Here is a 16,985-nt window from a genome sequence, read left to right as displayed (position 1 = left end):
CGTCAAGGATAGCCAAAGGACTCGCTGCAGCCCCTTTCAGAGACGATGGACGCTGACCCAAAGGTCCTCCACACTTAGTGCCCCTTTCTCACGTTCAGGGACATCCCCAATCACAGACGAAATCTCGCGGAGAAAGATGTCCAGCTGAAGCCGTCCATACCTCTCGTGAACCGGAGCGCCTTACCACCCTGGACTCCCTCACCCCTCCGCCACCAGCGCCGCTCATGACACCCTCCTTCTGCTTACAGCTTCTTCGCCATCTCCCTCCCATGCACCACCTCCAGCAAGTAGCGCTCGATCTCCTCCACCTGCGTGATCAGCGCGCGTAGGCCGAACAGAAACGCCTCTAGGCTGTGGATGTCGCTGTTCGTCAGCACATACTCATCCCCACCGCCCTCGCTGAGCGCCGCACCATCTGGCTGCAGAAGGCGCAGCAGCGCAGGGTGGAAGCTTTGCGTCCCGCCAAAGCTCCGAAGCAGGTCCGCAATGTCGCCCGTGTTGTTGTGCAGGCCGGCACTGCACAGACCGGGGTCCTCTGGGCTCCACGTGCCGCCAGCCGCAGGTAGCGGCGCCGCACCGTCGAACACAGACGTTGAAGCGGCAGGTGCGCCATCCCCCGACGCCGTCGACGCCGCGACGACGGGAGCAGGAGGTAGTCTATCCCCAGCGCGCGCGCTCTCCTCCTGATCGCTCGCAGCGCACCCGAGGCCGCCAACACTGATGAACGTGCGGTTCATCACCGGCAGGTTGCTCGAAAGGGTGATGAAGGACGCGTTCCCGAGCAGCGCTGGTGGCAGCGGCGCCTGCTGCTGCTGATGGGCAGCAAGCCCCTCCACGTACGCGCGCAGCGCCGCCGGGACGGCAGGTCCGACGCCGTTAAAGCTCCCATTCGCGTCCAGGTTGCTCGACTGCAGATTCGCCCCGCCACCGGCGGCGCGCTCGTCAGCCGTCCCATCGCCCTCACCGGCCGCAGCGGCCGGTATGGGGAGCGTGACAGGCAGCTGTGAGGAGGGCGTGCAGTAAGCAAGCGTAGCTGTCGTGCTACCCAGATGGCTGCTCTGGTCGCCCAGCAGCGTCCCAAGAGCTTCGCAGGCCCCCTCCCAGCCATCCGCACCGTCCCGCGTACCTGACAATAGCGTGTCGGATCGCCCCTCCGCGCACACGCCGCCCTCGGCCGTGCCGGCATTCCCGCCGTCGCCGAAGCCCGAAGCCTCGCCCAGTGCCCCCTCGGCCAAGCCGCCCGCAGCCGCGCAGCCGCCGCGCTCCGATGCCGCCGTGCAGGTAGCGCTGCACTCGCCCGCAGCACCCTCATGATCGGCGGCGGCGTCAGCAGGCTGCGAGGCTCCCGCCAACCTCAGCGGCGGCCGCAGAGCCGCACGGGCCGCTCTGCCAAGCGCAAAGACGTCGCCGCTAGACACTCGCGCGCCACCCGCCGTCGCCGCCATAAGCATGCTGCTGTTCAGCAGGGTGCCCTGGGCTGGCGCCGCCGCATCCGCCGCTGTCACGCCAGCACCGCTGCCAAGAGGCCCTGAGACGCTCACCCTCTGCGCGCCGGCAGCAGCACCAAGCGAGGCCGCTAATGCAGCGCTCGTCGGAACAACGGTGTAGTGCTGCAGCACCGACGGCCGATGTGCAGGCATCTTCGCCTTCGGGCTGGCGGCGGCGGCATCAGCCACCAGTGGGATGCTCGCCAGCGACTGCAGATAGGACGACCCAGAGAGCCGGTGCCGCCCCTGCTGCGGCAGCCCTTCGCGCACCGGCGACGCGAAAGAGGCGCAGCTGTGCCCAAGCGAAGGCGGCGCAGACGCCGCAGCACCAGGAGGCCCCTCGCCCACGAGCAATCCATTCAAGTCCACCGGAACCACCGGCAGCGTCGCCGCAGCCGTCTCGGTGCTCGGCACGTCAACGGCAACGGCGCCGTCCGCGTCCACGATAGAGGAGCGCACGTGGCGGAAGCCCGACCAGCGCGACGAGCCCAGCGTCGAGTGGTGCGTCGAGAGGCGGTCAGACGCCGTGCCACCGCTGCACTTCGAATTCGGCTCCTCATACACAGGCTCCTGCACCACAATCCCGGCGTTGCGCAGCAGCGCAGGATCGAACATGCTCATGTTGCGGTCGAAGAAGGCGCTGTTCAGGTTGAGCATGCTGTGATCGGTGAGGCTTGCGCCGGCGTCCGCGTTGCCCAGCGCTGCAGACGACCCGCCCATCTCCTGCTCCGCCGCCATAGCCGCGGCGCCCGCCAAGAAGGACGCATTCAGGGTGCTCGTTGTCTGCTGCCCAAACACATACTCCCGCAGACGTTGGCGCTCCGCCGGCGTCAGTTTGTACGAGATCCGGCCGCCCCCGCCGCCATTCTTCCTTCCCTGCGAGTTGGCCGACCTCGACAGCCCACTGCGGCGGCGGCAAGCAGGGGCGTCGCAGTGGCTCTTCGGCCCCGCGGCACTCTCGAGGAAGCTCCTATTCTCCGGCACTGCGGCATCCACTACCAGGCCGGAAGGAGTGAAGACGGGCACGTATGTCCCCGCCGTCCCCGTCCCCGTCGCCTGCCCCGACGCAGTGCCGGGCGCGCCCTCGCCGCCATCCAACTCGTCCCCGTCGTCGTCCGCGTCGCTTTCCCGCAGCTCGTGCTGAATCGTCTCGATGTACACGGCGACGATGCGGTCGTAGCACTGCATCATCCCCAGACGCAGACGCGTCAGCTCCGACGTCGGCACAAACGTCACCTTCGACATCAGCAGCAAATACACCTCCATCGCCTCATACAGCAGCAAGCTCAGCTGCCGCGTGTACGGCGAGATCCGGTGCAGCACCACCCAGTGCACAGAGACGCTGGTCGCAGCGGCTGCGGCGCCGCCACACGCGTCGCCTTTCTCGCCCGGGGGGGCCGCAGCCTCCTCCGCAATGGTGCTCGACATGAACGTCGCGTACGCGTGGCGCATCATCAGCAGCGTCACGACCAGCTTACGCTGCGAGGATACGAGCATCCGCCACGCCATCTCAGGGAACTCAGCAGAGTCCATCGTCGGCTCCAGCCGAGCCCCGGTCAGGTTCTGCAGCTGCTGGCCCACCTTCTTCTGCATCTCCCCAGCAACGCCATCACATCGTCGCTCACTGCCTTGGCGCTGTGCGGGAGGTCCAGATTCCGCAGCAGCCGGTCCGTTACCTCGCGGCTCATGCGCATGCACCCGTCAAATCCCGTCTTCACCTTCGTCTGGCACCGCACAGGCCACACCAGGGACGTGACGATGAAGTAAATAATCACCGCGAAGCAGTTCTGCTGAATGCGCACAATGGCGCCGTCCTTGTTTTTGTACTGCAGTACAACGGATATCACACCGTTCGACATACCGTTGCCAAGGGCGCCGCAGTCGGGCGAGGCCTGCACGTAGGAGCCGATGAAGGTCAGCACTAGCGTGCACACATACAGCACAGGACGGCGCCCATTGGCGAGCTGCACACCGACAAGCCCTGTAAGGCACCCGAGTACCGTTCCCAGCAGCCGCCCCTGCCCATACTGGAAGCTGTCGCCTCCCGTGGAACGGTAAAGAAACGCGATTGTGTCCACCCCGAGAATAGGATTAGCGGCAGTGCTTTTAAGCCCATATGTTTGCAAAAGAGCTGCCAGTGCTACGGACAAACTTAGCTTGATGCCCTCCTTCAGCCTACGCGTAATGGAGTAGCGGAGGGTAATGGCGCTGCGCAGCTCCACAAACGCGGACCACAGGCTCTGCAGGTCACGCAGAGGAAACGTGAGAAAGTACCACAGGTTGCTCTGGCTGTGCGCGGCGTCTTGGAAGCCGCTGATGAGCTCCATCAGCCCCTCCACGCTGAAGAGAAAGAAGCCAAGAAGGATGTCGCTGTTGTCCGTGCGGTAGCTCCCGTTGCTCAGGATCACCTCGTCGCGCACGCTCGACACAGCGTCCTCGTAGCGCGCCTTCGCGGCACGGAACGCCTCCATGTCGGCTGCAGACACAAGGTCGTCCAGGTCCACCGTGCGAAGCAGCATCGCGTCCATCGCAGCGGCAGCAACGCTCAGCTCCCCGCCGATGCGCTCACCAAACGCACGGCACATCGGCGTCTCGATCAGCGTCGGGTTCGCGGCGATCTGCTCAATCACAAGCGTCATCGACTGCACAATGTTGAACACGCTCTTCAGGAACGCCATGCGCGTCTTCAGCCGCGTGGTGTACACGCCAGAATGCGGCTCGTACCCCATCTCCGACAGCCCCCTCTCGGCCTTCGCCATGCTGGCCTCGATGGTCTGGCGCAGCTGCCGCAGTCGCGCGACGTGCAGCTGCCGCTCCAGCAGGCTGCTCTCCACCCAGAAGCTGCAGCACGCCCCATGCACCGAGAGGCTGATCGCGTCGCCCATCACGATCAGATACCGCCGCGCGTTCTCACTGGACCACCGAATGTACGGGAAGACGAGCGCGCCGACAGCGAAGCCTTGGCCAATGAACAGGGTGAGGTAGAAGTCACCAATGTACTTGTAGCCCGTCGTCTCCGGGTGCGCGACGTACTGCATCATCAGGCTCGCGAAGCAGTACGCGATCATCACCCTCAGCTGCTGTGCAACAAAGGCGGCGACAGAGAGGGAGAAGAAGAGGATCATGATGGTCAGCCACTTGGGGCCCGGCTGGATCGCAACGACAACGCACAGGAAGGCAAGCGAAATAATGAAGGCCTTCAGCACCACAAACGTCTCGCGCAGCCCGGCACCGAGCGTCGGCTGCGTCGTCCAGTAGGCGAGGAATACCACGGACGTGGGTAAGGGAAAGATTTGACTCGTGGCCGGCTCCAGGCAGACAATCAGCGTCGGCAAGATCGCGATGGCCGACCCGCGTATCGCCCAGTCCACCTTCTCCCAGAGGCGGGGCGAGGCGAGCAGCTCGAAGAGCGTACCGATGAAGCCGTCACCCTGAGGCAGGAAGACGCGCTGATCCCACGAGTAGGCCCGCAAGGCGTTCATGTTGCGCATGCGCAAGATCGCGAGCGAAGCCCACGTGTTCGGTGGCGCGCCCTTCGGCCGAGCCACAGGCTCAGAGGTGGAAGGGGTGGCCAGTAGCCGTTCGCCCTCGTCACCGCCGCCGGCGGCGCCTCCATTGCCGCCTGCACTGCCGCCCTGCACTTCATCGTGCTGGTCCTCGTCGCTTGCACCCATGCCCCTGAGTGCCGGAGACGGCAATGGCGTCCGTCCACCAAAGATGCGCAGGCCACCCCCGCTTGCTGCCGCTACAGCTGCGCCTCCGCCCTGGTCATCGGTGCCCACCGCACACACTGGCGACCACACACCGGCCCCCGCATCTGCGAGGTTCTCCCGCATCTCGGTCGCCACGCCGGACTCGCCCCCATGCCCCCTCCCCGCGGGGCCCGACCGGTGACGCTTCGAGTTGAAAAAGTGCGACTTCAGGAACGACATCTCCTGTCCCCACACGTGCAACGGGTTCGACGTGCCGGCAGCCACCCTGCGGCGCTGAGCTTCGGGGCTCGACAGCATCTTAGCAGCAGCAGCGGCCTCCGGCGTCACAGAGGTCGGGGAGGCAGCCGCGACGCTCTGCACGCGCGGCGTGGGCGGCTGCGGGGCGACAATCTCCGCTGGCTGCTCTTGATACGCGTATAAGGTCTTCTCTCCGCCTGTGCCCGGTGGCTGGCCCACAGCCGACCTGTTGCTCCCGCGCGGCGGTAGCTCGGCAACGGCGTGCGCCGATGACGTCCCCTCCTCAGCGGACTCTTGCGATCCGCGAGAGCAGCCCGAGGCGGTGCGCATGTGGGCGCGCGCGCGTACATGGCGCCGCCCGCCACGAGACGGGCCAGTGCACCCGCTTACTCGGCCGCCCCGTGCCGGGTGCACCGAGGCGGCAGATGGCGCCTCCTGCGGCATCACGGCAGGCGCACGCGCCGATCAACTCTTCGCTCCGCGTGCGCGCGACGCGGCGCACGTTGCCCGACCCCCGCCAACACCCCTTGCGGAAGGGTGCGTATTGCCAGAGATGCCGGCAGCGGTGCGGACGGGGGGGACAGGGAGGAGGGATTCCGGCGGGGAAGGAGAGGGACGGCAGAGATGCACCGAAAAAAGTCCTCGGCGAGAGGGAAAATGAGAGGGACACACACACAGTGAAGGGGAAAAACGGAGCAGTGCAAACACATAAACGGAACACATATAAGAAAAAAGGCAAAGGGAAGTGTTAAAAAAAAATGAACAAATATGTAAACAGCGGAAGCTGAGCGGAAACGATGAAACGCACGCGAGCGGCGAGCTCAGAGGTGAGATGGAGAGATGAGAACTCTCGGCAGAAGCAGCGGAGAGGGCAGCGGCGGGCGCCAGAGGGGTGTCGACTAAGCGAGCCGCCGTGGGGAGATGAATAGGGATGGACGCAAGACCACAGCACACGCACAAACGCAGGCGCAGCCACTGGTCCAAAGGCATCCGTCGAAAAGAACGCGCTGATTGTTATCGCCTTCGTCTCCACCTCCCCACTTCCGCTACACACGCACGAAGTGAGGGAGGAGAGCGGCCACGAGTAAGTCAGAGAATGAGAGACAGCGACGCTACACAAAGCCGCAGCAGAAAAGTGTGTGTATTCGTGCGGATGCGCGACCGAGTCCAGGCGGGAAGAGAGGCCGAAGGACGGCGGTGGCAGCGGCAGCCGGCGGTGCACTGTCCGTCTGCGAGTCTACGGATGTAAGTGCTTGCACGGGCACCCGTGTGTGTCTCTACGTGGCCCCTGCGGCTGGGCTGGGGGCATGCTCCTCAGCCCCTCCCAATCTTTCCGTGCGCCCTCAACCAGCCGCAGCAGCAGCAGACCGCACCGCCCCCTTCGGGGTCTCCACACAGCCTATGTGCACACCAAAGCACACGCACGGCCTCTCGCGCGGGGGGCCGACGGGAGAGGCGCACGCAGCGGCGGCACAGTCCTGGATACACACGTACAGCGAGACAAAGGGGTGCACAATGAGTCGAAGGCGACGGAAGACGCGAGAAAAGGGCCTGCACTCGCACAAGCACAGAAAGCAGGATCGGGACAGGGCGGAACAGAGGCAGCGAGGGGAGGGGAGACGGAAGGGGCGTTGAGGGCAGCAACGCACCAAAAGAGAGGAAACAATACGTCGACCTCAGCGCGCCTCACGTCTCCCCGCCGTCCCCGAGGAGAGACGTCCTCTTCAGTCACAACGCGCCGGCGCTGGCACGTAGGTGCGCGTGCCTCTGCGTGCTTGGGCAACAAAAAGTGTCCTTGGTGCGTATGTTTGAGGGCTTAGGCAACTGTGCGTGTGTGTGTGTGTAAGTCTGCAGCGCCCAATAGAGAAGAAAACGCGCGCGCACGCACAAGAGCGCAAGCAGCCGCACGCCGTGCGCGAAAGAGGAGAGATGGGGAAGCGGGAGAGGGCAAGGGAGGATAGCAGCAGCAAAGGCAATGCGGCCCATCGGCATGCAGCGCAGCAGCGCGACTGTGTGGGCGCTTGCACACAGTCATGAGAAAGGGGAGGGGTGAGAGGCAACGGGGAGGGTCAGTGTGTGTGAGGAGGGGGGAGGGGGAGAGCGGCACGCACTATCGCCCCCGCATCCTCTCCCCCTGCACCACTCCCTCTGATTAGCACACCTCCACAAACGCACGCGCGCATACAGCACGTCGAGCGCTCAGAGAGAGAGGGGGGCGGGGCCTACTCGATCATTTCGGCTTTGAGCAGCAAGGAGAACGCAGCCGGCCCGCTTCCTCTCCCCTAGTCGCCGACTCCGTCGGTGCGGTGCGGACAGCTCCTGGCGGCGCCCGCTGCGCTTCTTTTCCTGTTTCGGTCCGCTTGTTCGCGTTGAGCACTCCATACTTCGCAGGGCCCATCACGCCCTTGGGCGCATACACCGAAGGAGAGACGGTGCACATACGCACACGCACAGGCACCGATGTCCGTGGGAGATGGCGGTGGGGTGCGAGACGGGGGGAGGGAGGGGGTGTCAGAGAAGGGCTGGCGTGTGGGTGAGTTGGGGGGAGGGGGGAATGAAGCATGGCGAGCGAACGAGCGCATCGCGAAGGAAAACGTGCATGCACGTATAGCGCGAAGGGCCCGCCGTCGCACACATGCATCGTGCACGCTCACAGAAGCACACCTGCACGCACGCGTATTGGCGCACACGTCCTCCGACACACGCGCTCCCCTCATGCTGCGAGTGCAGTCCCCGCCCCCCCCCCACTCTCTCCCCTCGCAGCACCACTCGGAAACACCTCCGGACCGATGCGAAGCCGCTCAGCGCCCATGCGCGTGCGCGCGTATGCCGGCTAGGCTGCGCTCCCTATCTGCCCCCACTCACAGCTTCTTCGCCATCTCCCTCCCATGCACCACCTCCAGCAAGTAGCGCTCGATCTCCTCCACCTGCGTGATCAGCGCGCGTAGGCCGAACAGAAACGCCTCTAGGCTGTGGATGTCGCTGTTCGTCAGCACATACTCATCCCCACCGCCCTCGCTGAGCGCCGCACCATCTGGCTGCAGAAGGCGCAGCAGCGCAGGGTGGAAGCTTTGCGTCCCGCCAAAGCTCCGAAGCAGGTCCGCAATGTCGCCCGTGTTGTTGTGCAGGCCGGCACTGCACAGACCGGGGTCCTCTGGGCTCCACGTGCCGCCAGCCGCAGGTAGCGGCGCCGCACCGTCGAACACAGACGTTGAAGCGGCAGGTGCGCCATCCCCCGACGCCGTCGACGCCGCGACGACGGGAGCAGGAGGTAGTCTATCCCCAGCGCGCGCGCTCTCCTCCTGATCGCTCGCAGCGCACCCGAGGCCGCCAACACTGATGAACGTGCGGTTCATCACCGGCAGGTTGCTCGAAAGGGTGATGAAGGACGCGTTCCCGAGCAGCGCTGGTGGCAGCGGCGCCTGCTGCTGCTGATGGGCAGCAAGCCCCTCCACGTACGCGCGCAGCGCCGCCGGGACGGCAGGTCCGACGCCGTTAAAGCTCCCATTCGCGTCCAGGTTGCTCGACTGCAGATTCGCCCCGCCACCGGCGGCGCGCTCGTCAGCCGTCCCATCGCCCTCACCGGCCGCAGCGGCCGGTATGGGGAGCGTGACAGGCAGCTGTGAGGAGGGCGTGCAGTAAGCAAGCGTAGCTGTCGTGCTACCCAGATGGCTGCTCTGGTCGCCCAGCAGCGTCCCAAGAGCTTCGCAGGCCCCCTCCCAGCCATCCGCACCGTCCCGCGTACCTGACAATAGCGTGTCGGATCGCCCCTCCGCGCACACGCCGCCCTCGGCCGTGCCGGCATTCCCGCCGTCGCCGAAGCCCGAAGCCTCGCCCAGTGCCCCCTCGGCCAAGCCGCCCGCAGCCGCGCAGCCGCCGCGCTCCGATGCCGCCGTGCAGGTAGCGCTGCACTCGCCCGCAGCACCCTCATGATCGGCGGCGGCGTCAGCAGGCTGCGAGGCTCCCGCCAACCTCAGCGGCGGCCGCAGAGCCGCACGGGCCGCTCTGCCAAGCGCAAAGACGTCGCCGCTAGACACTCGCGCGCCACCCGCCGTCGCCGCCATAAGCATGCTGCTGTTCAGCAGGGTGCCCTGGGCTGGCGCCGCCGCATCCGCCGCTGTCACGCCAGCACCGCTGCCAAGAGGCCCTGAGACGCTCACCCTCTGCGCGCCGGCAGCAGCACCAAGCGAGGCCGCTAATGCAGCGCTCGTCGGAACAACGGTGTAGTGCTGCAGCACCGACGGCCGATGTGCAGGCATCTTCGCCTTCGGGCTGGCGGCGGCGGCATCAGCCACCAGTGGGATGCTCGCCAGCGACTGCAGATAGGACGACCCAGAGAGCCGGTGCCGCCCCTGCTGCGGCAGCCCTTCGCGCACCGGCGACGCGAAAGAGGCGCAGCTGTGCCCAAGCGAAGGCGGCGCAGACGCCGCAGCACCAGGAGGCCCCTCGCCCACGAGCAATCCATTCAAGTCCACCGGAACCACCGGCAGCGTCGCCGCAGCCGTCTCGGTGCTCGGCACGTCAACGGCAACGGCGCCGTCCGCGTCCACGATAGAGGAGCGCACGTGGCGGAAGCCCGACCAGCGCGACGAGCCCAGCGTCGAGTGGTGCGTCGAGAGGCGGTCAGACGCCGTGCCACCGCTGCACTTCGAATTCGGCTCCTCATACACAGGCTCCTGCACCACAATCCCGGCGTTGCGCAGCAGCGCAGGATCGAACATGCTCATGTTGCGGTCGAAGAAGGCGCTGTTCAGGTTGAGCATGCTGTGATCGGTGAGGCTTGCGCCGGCGTCCGCGTTGCCCAGCGCTGCAGACGACCCGCCCATCTCCTGCTCCGCCGCCATAGCCGCGGCGCCCGCCAAGAAGGACGCATTCAGGGTGCTCGTTGTCTGCTGCCCAAACACATACTCCCGCAGACGTTGGCGCTCCGCCGGCGTCAGTTTGTACGAGATCCGGCCGCCCCCGCCGCCATTCTTCCTTCCCTGCGAGTTGGCCGACCTCGACAGCCCACTGCGGCGGCGGCAAGCAGGGGCGTCGCAGTGGCTCTTCGGCCCCGCGGCACTCTCGAGGAAGCTCCTATTCTCCGGCACTGCGGCATCCACTACCAGGCCGGAAGGAGTGAAGACGGGCACGTATGTCCCCGCCGTCCCCGTCCCCGTCGCCTGCCCCGACGCAGTGCCGGGCGCGCCCTCGCCGCCATCCAACTCGTCCCCGTCGTCGTCCGCGTCGCTTTCCCGCAGCTCGTGCTGAATCGTCTCGATGTACACGGCGACGATGCGGTCGTAGCACTGCATCATCCCCAGACGCAGACGCGTCAGCTCCGACGTCGGCACAAACGTCACCTTCGACATCAGCAGCAAATACACCTCCATCGCCTCATACAGCAGCAAGCTCAGCTGCCGCGTGTACGGCGAGATCCGGTGCAGCACCACCCAGTGCACAGAGACGCTGGTCGCAGCGGCTGCGGCGCCGCCACACGCGTCGCCTTTCTCGCCCGGGGGGGCCGCAGCCTCCTCCGCAATGGTGCTCGACATGAACGTCGCGTACGCGTGGCGCATCATCAGCAGCGTCACGACCAGCTTACGCTGCGAGGATACGAGCATCCGCCACGCCATCTCAGGGAACTCAGCAGAGTCCATCGTCGGCTCCAGCCGAGCCCCGGTCAGGTTCTGCAGCTGCTGGCCCACCTTCTTCTGCATCTCCCCCAGCAACGCCATCACATCGTCGCTCACTGCCTTGGCGCTGTGCGGGAGGTCCAGATTCCGCAGCAGCCGGTCCGTTACCTCGCGGCTCATGCGCATGCACCCGTCAAATCCCGTCTTCACCTTCGTCTGGCACCGCACAGGCCACACCAGGGACGTGACGATGAAGTAAATAATCACCGCGAAGCAGTTCTGCTGAATGCGCACAATGGCGCCGTCCTTGTTTTTGTACTGCAGTACAACGGATATCACACCGTTCGACATACCGTTGCCAAGGGCGCCGCAGTCGGGCGAGGCCTGCACGTAGGAGCCGATGAAGGTCAGCACTAGCGTGCACACATACAGCACAGGACGGCGCCCATTGGCGAGCTGCACACCGACAAGCCCTGTAAGGCACCCGAGTACCGTTCCCAGCAGCCGCCCCTGCCCATACTGGAAGCTGTCGCCTCCCGTGGAACGGTAAAGAAACGCGATTGTGTCCACCCCGAGAATAGGATTAGCGGCAGTGCTTTTAAGCCCATATGTTTGCAAAAGAGCTGCCAGTGCTACGGACAAACTTAGCTTGATGCCCTCCTTCAGCCTACGCGTAATGGAGTAGCGGAGGGTAATGGCGCTGCGCAGCTCCACAAACGCGGACCACAGGCTCTGCAGGTCACGCAGAGGAAACGTGAGAAAGTACCACAGGTTGCTCTGGCTGTGCGCGGCGTCTTGGAAGCCGCTGATGAGCTCCATCAGCCCCTCCACGCTGAAGAGAAAGAAGCCAAGAAGGATGTCGCTGTTGTCCGTGCGGTAGCTCCCGTTGCTCAGGATCACCTCGTCGCGCACGCTCGACACAGCGTCCTCGTAGCGCGCCTTCGCGGCACGGAACGCCTCCATGTCGGCTGCAGACACAAGGTCGTCCAGGTCCACCGTGCGAAGCAGCATCGCGTCCATCGCAGCGGCAGCAACGCTCAGCTCCCCGCCGATGCGCTCACCAAACGCACGGCACATCGGCGTCTCGATCAGCGTCGGGTTCGCGGCGATCTGCTCAATCACAAGCGTCATCGACTGCACAATGTTGAACACGCTCTTCAGGAACGCCATGCGCGTCTTCAGCCGCGTGGTGTACACGCCAGAATGCGGCTCGTACCCCATCTCCGACAGCCCCCTCTCGGCCTTCGCCATGCTGGCCTCGATGGTCTGGCGCAGCTGCCGCAGTCGCGCGACGTGCAGCTGCCGCTCCAGCAGGCTGCTCTCCACCCAGAAGCTGCAGCACGCCCCATGCACCGAGAGGCTGATCGCGTCGCCCATCACGATCAGATACCGCCGCGCGTTCTCACTGGACCACCGAATGTACGGGAAGACGAGCGCGCCGACAGCGAAGCCTTGGCCAATGAACAGGGTGAGGTAGAAGTCACCAATGTACTTGTAGCCCGTCGTCTCCGGGTGCGCGACGTACTGCATCATCAGGCTCGCGAAGCAGTACGCGATCATCACCCTCAGCTGCTGTGCAACAAAGGCGGCGACAGAGAGGGAGAAGAAGAGGATCATGATGGTCAGCCACTTGGGGCCCGGCTGGATCGCAACGACAACGCACAGGAAGGCAAGCGAAATAATGAAGGCCTTCAGCACCACAAACGTCTCGCGCAGCCCGGCACCGAGCGTCGGCTGCGTCGTCCAGTAGGCGAGGAATACCACGGACGTGGGTAAGGGAAAGATTTGACTCGTGGCCGGCTCCAGGCAGACAATCAGCGTCGGCAAGATCGCGATGGCCGACCCGCGTATCGCCCAGTCCACCTTCTCCCAGAGGCGGGGCGAGGCGAGCAGCTCGAAGAGCGTACCGATGAAGCCGTCACCCTGAGGCAGGAAGACGCGCTGATCCCACGAGTAGGCCCGCAAGGCGTTCATGTTGCGCATGCGCAAGATCGCGAGCGAAGCCCACGTGTTCGGTGGCGCGCCCTTCGGCCGAGCCACAGGCTCAGAGGTGGAAGGGGTGGCCAGTAGCCGTTCGCCCTCGTCACCGCCGCCGGCGGCGCCTCCATTGCCGCCTGCACTGCCGCCCTGCACTTCATCGTGCTGGTCCTCGTCGCTTGCACCCATGCCCCTGAGTGCCGGAGACGGCAATGGCGTCCGTCCACCAAAGATGCGCAGGCCACCCCCGCTTGCTGCCGCTACAGCTGCGCCTCCGCCCTGGTCATCGGTGCCCACCGCACACACTGGCGACCACACACCGGCCCCCGCATCTGCGAGGTTCTCCCGCATCTCGGTCGCCACGCCGGACTCGCCCCCATGCCCCCTCCCCGCGGGGCCCGACCGGTGACGCTTCGAGTTGAAAAAGTGCGACTTCAGGAACGACATCTCCTGTCCCCACACGTGCAACGGGTTCGACGTGCCGGCAGCCACCCTGCGGCGCTGAGCTTCGGGGCTCGACAGCATCTTAGCAGCAGCAGCGGCCTCCGGCGTCACAGAGGTCGGGGAGGCAGCCGCGACGCTCTGCACGCGCGGCGTGGGCGGCTGCGGGGCGACAATCTCCGCTGGCTGCTCTTGATACGCAAATAGGTGCAGTTGGGTATGGCTCTGCGCCTGCGATTGCTCACCTGGTGCCTTGTGTTGTGGCAAGTCGACGTTTGTGTATGCTACGGGTGCGCTTCTTGAGCATGCGCCCTGTGAGGAGTTGGTAGCATTGGGTGGAGAGCGAAACTGCGTGCGGGAGTGGACATGGCGGCGCCAACTGTGAGGAAGGGGAGTCGCGTCACTGTCTTGTCCGCCCTGGGGAGCGACTGGTGGCGTCTCCGGCGGAGGTAGAGGGCGAGAGTTTGCTGCGTGAGGCATGGCGACTGCTCTTTCAGATGGCGGCGAAAGGGTTCTCAGTGTTGGATATCGCTGCGGCGGTTATTTGTTTGAGTGCTCGTCTGCCGCTCGTATGCGCAGCTGCACCCGGTCTGAGCCAGCCCTCGAGAGAATAGAGAAACAGGAGCCGAAGAAAAAGGGGGATGGGGGAGCAGACGCGCGTTGTGTCCTCGCCGTATGTCGTTGATATGTGATAGAAAGGAGTGAGAGGGCCCCGTAGAGGCACTTCGCCCCAGTTAACGGCGCGTGCGAGCCCGGCAAAGCCAAGGTCGACACCAACGTGAGTTTCCAGTACTGGAAAGGGACGGAAAATCTAAAGCAACACAAAAAAAAGAGACGCAGAACGCAGGGAAAAGATTCAGAATGGGCAGAAGAAAGAGAGAAAGCAGCACACGTGCGTATGCGGCGTAGTTGTTTTTTGTTGGTGGGGGAGGGAAGGGAAGTATTGGGGTTGAGAAGGCATGCGTGTATGTAGTGAAGGATAGGTCGCCGTATGTGGCTCTGCTTGGGTATGGTTGTCGGCGTGTGTGCGCAGGTTCCGCTCACGGGCAGAAAGGATATATCAACAGCGAAAAAAACGGCCAGCGAGCGTGGCAAAGAAAAACAAAAATATATGCTTAAATACACAGAGGAGCAGCGCGTGTGCGTCTAGAAATCGATGTAAATGGTGGATGCGTATGCATTGTGTGTGTGTGTGCGTCGCTGATCGTGTCAAGAGGGAAAGCCGCAGGCGAGCAAAAAAAGAAGAAAAGGAGGAGAAGGCGAACCGTAAAGTCCCTCCGGAACAGTTCCCCCACATACACGACACACATACACACACAAAAGAATTGCGGCGTCCACGTATGTATACGGATTTGACGTGAAGAGAATGGAAAAGAGTCTCCTCTCCTATCGCCCTTTTTTTCTTTCTCTTCGACCCCAAAAAAAAAAAACGCACACAGACACACAGACGAGCACGGAAAAATGTATACTTCAGCAAAGGCAAAAGAGAAGGGCGGGCTTGAGCGAGGCTCTAGCAACCACAAGGAGCACCCACGAGTGCGGCGCGTGGAGAAGGTGTGAGGGGAAAACGGGGGAAGGGGGAAAGGCAACACAGCGTGAAGGATCGGATAAAGCAGAAAAGAAAGACGCAACACGGAAGAAAAAAAAAAGTTGAGTCATACACGTCTTGAAGGGCTTTACAGGATAAGCGGCATGAAGACAGGACGCAGGAGAGAGAGGGAAGAGGGGTGAGGGGCGTGCAATGGACCCGCCTCGTTTGCATGCGGATGCCCCTGAAGCAGCGCGCACCGCTCCCTCTCCTGCTCACTGCTGAACTCCTTCTCGCTTTCGCTCTTCCTGTGCAGGAGCGCGCACGCGCGTGTCCGCCCTCGCGCCGCTCTATATGAGCCTAGGTGCGTGTTAAAATGAGGACAGACTGCTGGAGGAGGAGAGACGAGAGCCGCGGCAAAGGTGCGAAGAGGGGCCGTGGCTGTCGCCTGTCGCAACTTTCCAAAGAGAGGCCGCACGCGAGCAGGGGCGCACCCCCACACAAATGCGCAGGCGGGCCTGTGTGCGTGCTTGAGTCCCTCGCTTGTGCGTTTGTGTGCGTGTGTTGATGTATTTACTTTCCCAACACCCTTCGTTGTTGTCGTTCGCTGCCTTCCTTGCACTCTATAGCAGTCGTCACTGCCAGTGGAACGGAAACAGCGGTTGAGGGGGGCGCTTGTGCCATGCGCAGAAATGAAGAGAGAGAAAGAGAGGGAGAGCAGTGGATAGGCGAAGCGTCGACGGCGGCACCGCACCATGTGCGAGGCTGACAACGGTGAGGAAAGGTGTAGAAGAGAGGCGGCGTAGCCCACGCTCACCGCAGCTGTCTGCACCGTGGAAAAGATGAAGCGCGTTGGCAGAGGAAGCAGCCTAGCATATGCCCACACACACAGGGTGACATCCTTCACATATGCACCAGGATTGCGGGTATATCTGTCATGCTGCCATACCTCCTCCCTCTGCTCCAGCGCAGAGCCGACTCTGCCCTGCTGATAGCACTGATACATGGCGCCTCCGTCACGTATTGTTCGTGGTTCACGTGATGTCCTTCGTCTCTCCCCTTTCTCGCCCACCCGGTCGCCCACCTTTTCTCTACTCGTATGGATGAAGCTTCGAAACGCGCGCCTGTCTCTCTGCCTGTCTGTGTGAGCGTGTCTGTGTGTGTGTGTGAGAGAGAGAGAGCAGAGGCATCGAAGGAGGGAGGGAGGGGATTCCGCCTGTTCGTTCATTAGCCGGGTACGTCCGCTGAGAGCGCGATAGAGGGCATATAAAATAGCTCGCAGAGGCGCAGAGAGAATGCGATGCTGCGCACTGCCCAACATAGAGGGAGCAAAAAAAAAGACCATTACCAACGGATGAACGCCGTCTCTGCCATTTCCTTTGCGCCGCCCACGCGGCATCGGCCCGTCCCTCATGGCCGCTTCGCGCATTCCTGCTCTCCTCCCCCCACCACATTGTCGCATGCATGCGTGGCCGCATCCCTTACGCACACAACGACACACACACACACACAGAGCGAGAGAGAGAGGGGGGAAGACTGAGTACATGCGTTACAAAGGGCACATGGGCGGCAAAAAAAAAGATGAAGAAGAGGGGGGAGGGAGGGGTGCATATGCAGAGACTTCATATGTGATGGCGCAGAAGAGCACAGACGCTCTGGAAGCATGTAGGCGTAGCGCGTGCTACAACTTCCACACACACGCACACACACACATACTCAGAGAGAGAGGGGGGAGAGGAGGTCACAGCAAAATGTAAAAAGAAAGAAAACAGAGGCGCAAGCGGTGAGGCAGTAACGCGTACCCCACACATACATACACACGCATGCATTGCAGAGGAAGCGAGAGGAGGAGGAGGGGGGGCGACGCACGGTCTTGTGTTCCTTCCTCCGGTGTCCTTTTCCCCCTCATTGGCATGGTTACACCACGGGAGAGAGCGCGAAGAGAGAGAGAGACGTGGCAGCTAATGGCCGCTCTGGGATTGGGTGC

At 63.6% G+C, this 16,985-nt stretch overlaps 3 protein-coding genes across 3 annotated transcripts; all 3 read right to left on the bottom strand.

Annotated features, from left to right (window-relative positions):
• Positions 1–242: 242 nt before the first annotated feature.
• LSCM1_07869 (uncharacterized protein) lies at positions 243–3,020 on the bottom strand (the record flags this gene model as incomplete). Its single annotated transcript, XM_067325223.1, has 1 exon — positions 243–3,020. One exon carries the CDS (start codon positions 3,018–3,020, stop codon positions 243–245), a length of 2,778 nt encoding a protein of 925 aa, XP_067180436.1.
• A 23-nt stretch (positions 3,021–3,043) lies between these two features.
• LSCM1_07868 (uncharacterized protein) lies at positions 3,044–5,767 on the bottom strand (the record flags this gene model as incomplete). The annotated part of the gene is made up of 1 exon (XM_067325222.1): positions 3,044–5,767. The coding sequence occupies one exon, from the start codon at positions 5,765–5,767 to the stop codon at positions 3,044–3,046; it is 2,724 nt and encodes a 907-aa protein (XP_067180435.1).
• A 2,531-nt stretch (positions 5,768–8,298) lies between these two features.
• Positions 8,299–13,554, bottom strand: LSCM1_07867 (uncharacterized protein; the record flags this gene model as incomplete). The annotated part of the gene is made up of 1 exon (XM_067325221.1): positions 8,299–13,554. One exon carries the CDS (start codon positions 13,552–13,554, stop codon positions 8,299–8,301), a length of 5,256 nt encoding a protein of 1,751 aa, XP_067180434.1.
• Positions 13,555–16,985: the final 3,431 nt, after the last annotated feature.

This window comes from Leishmania martiniquensis, chromosome 12 (genome assembly GCF_017916325.1).
Source record: "Leishmania martiniquensis isolate LSCM1 chromosome 12, whole genome shotgun sequence".
NCBI classification, from domain to species: domain Eukaryota; phylum Euglenozoa; class Kinetoplastea; order Trypanosomatida; family Trypanosomatidae; genus Leishmania; species Leishmania martiniquensis.
This window is presented reverse-complemented; position numbering and strand designations above follow the sequence as displayed.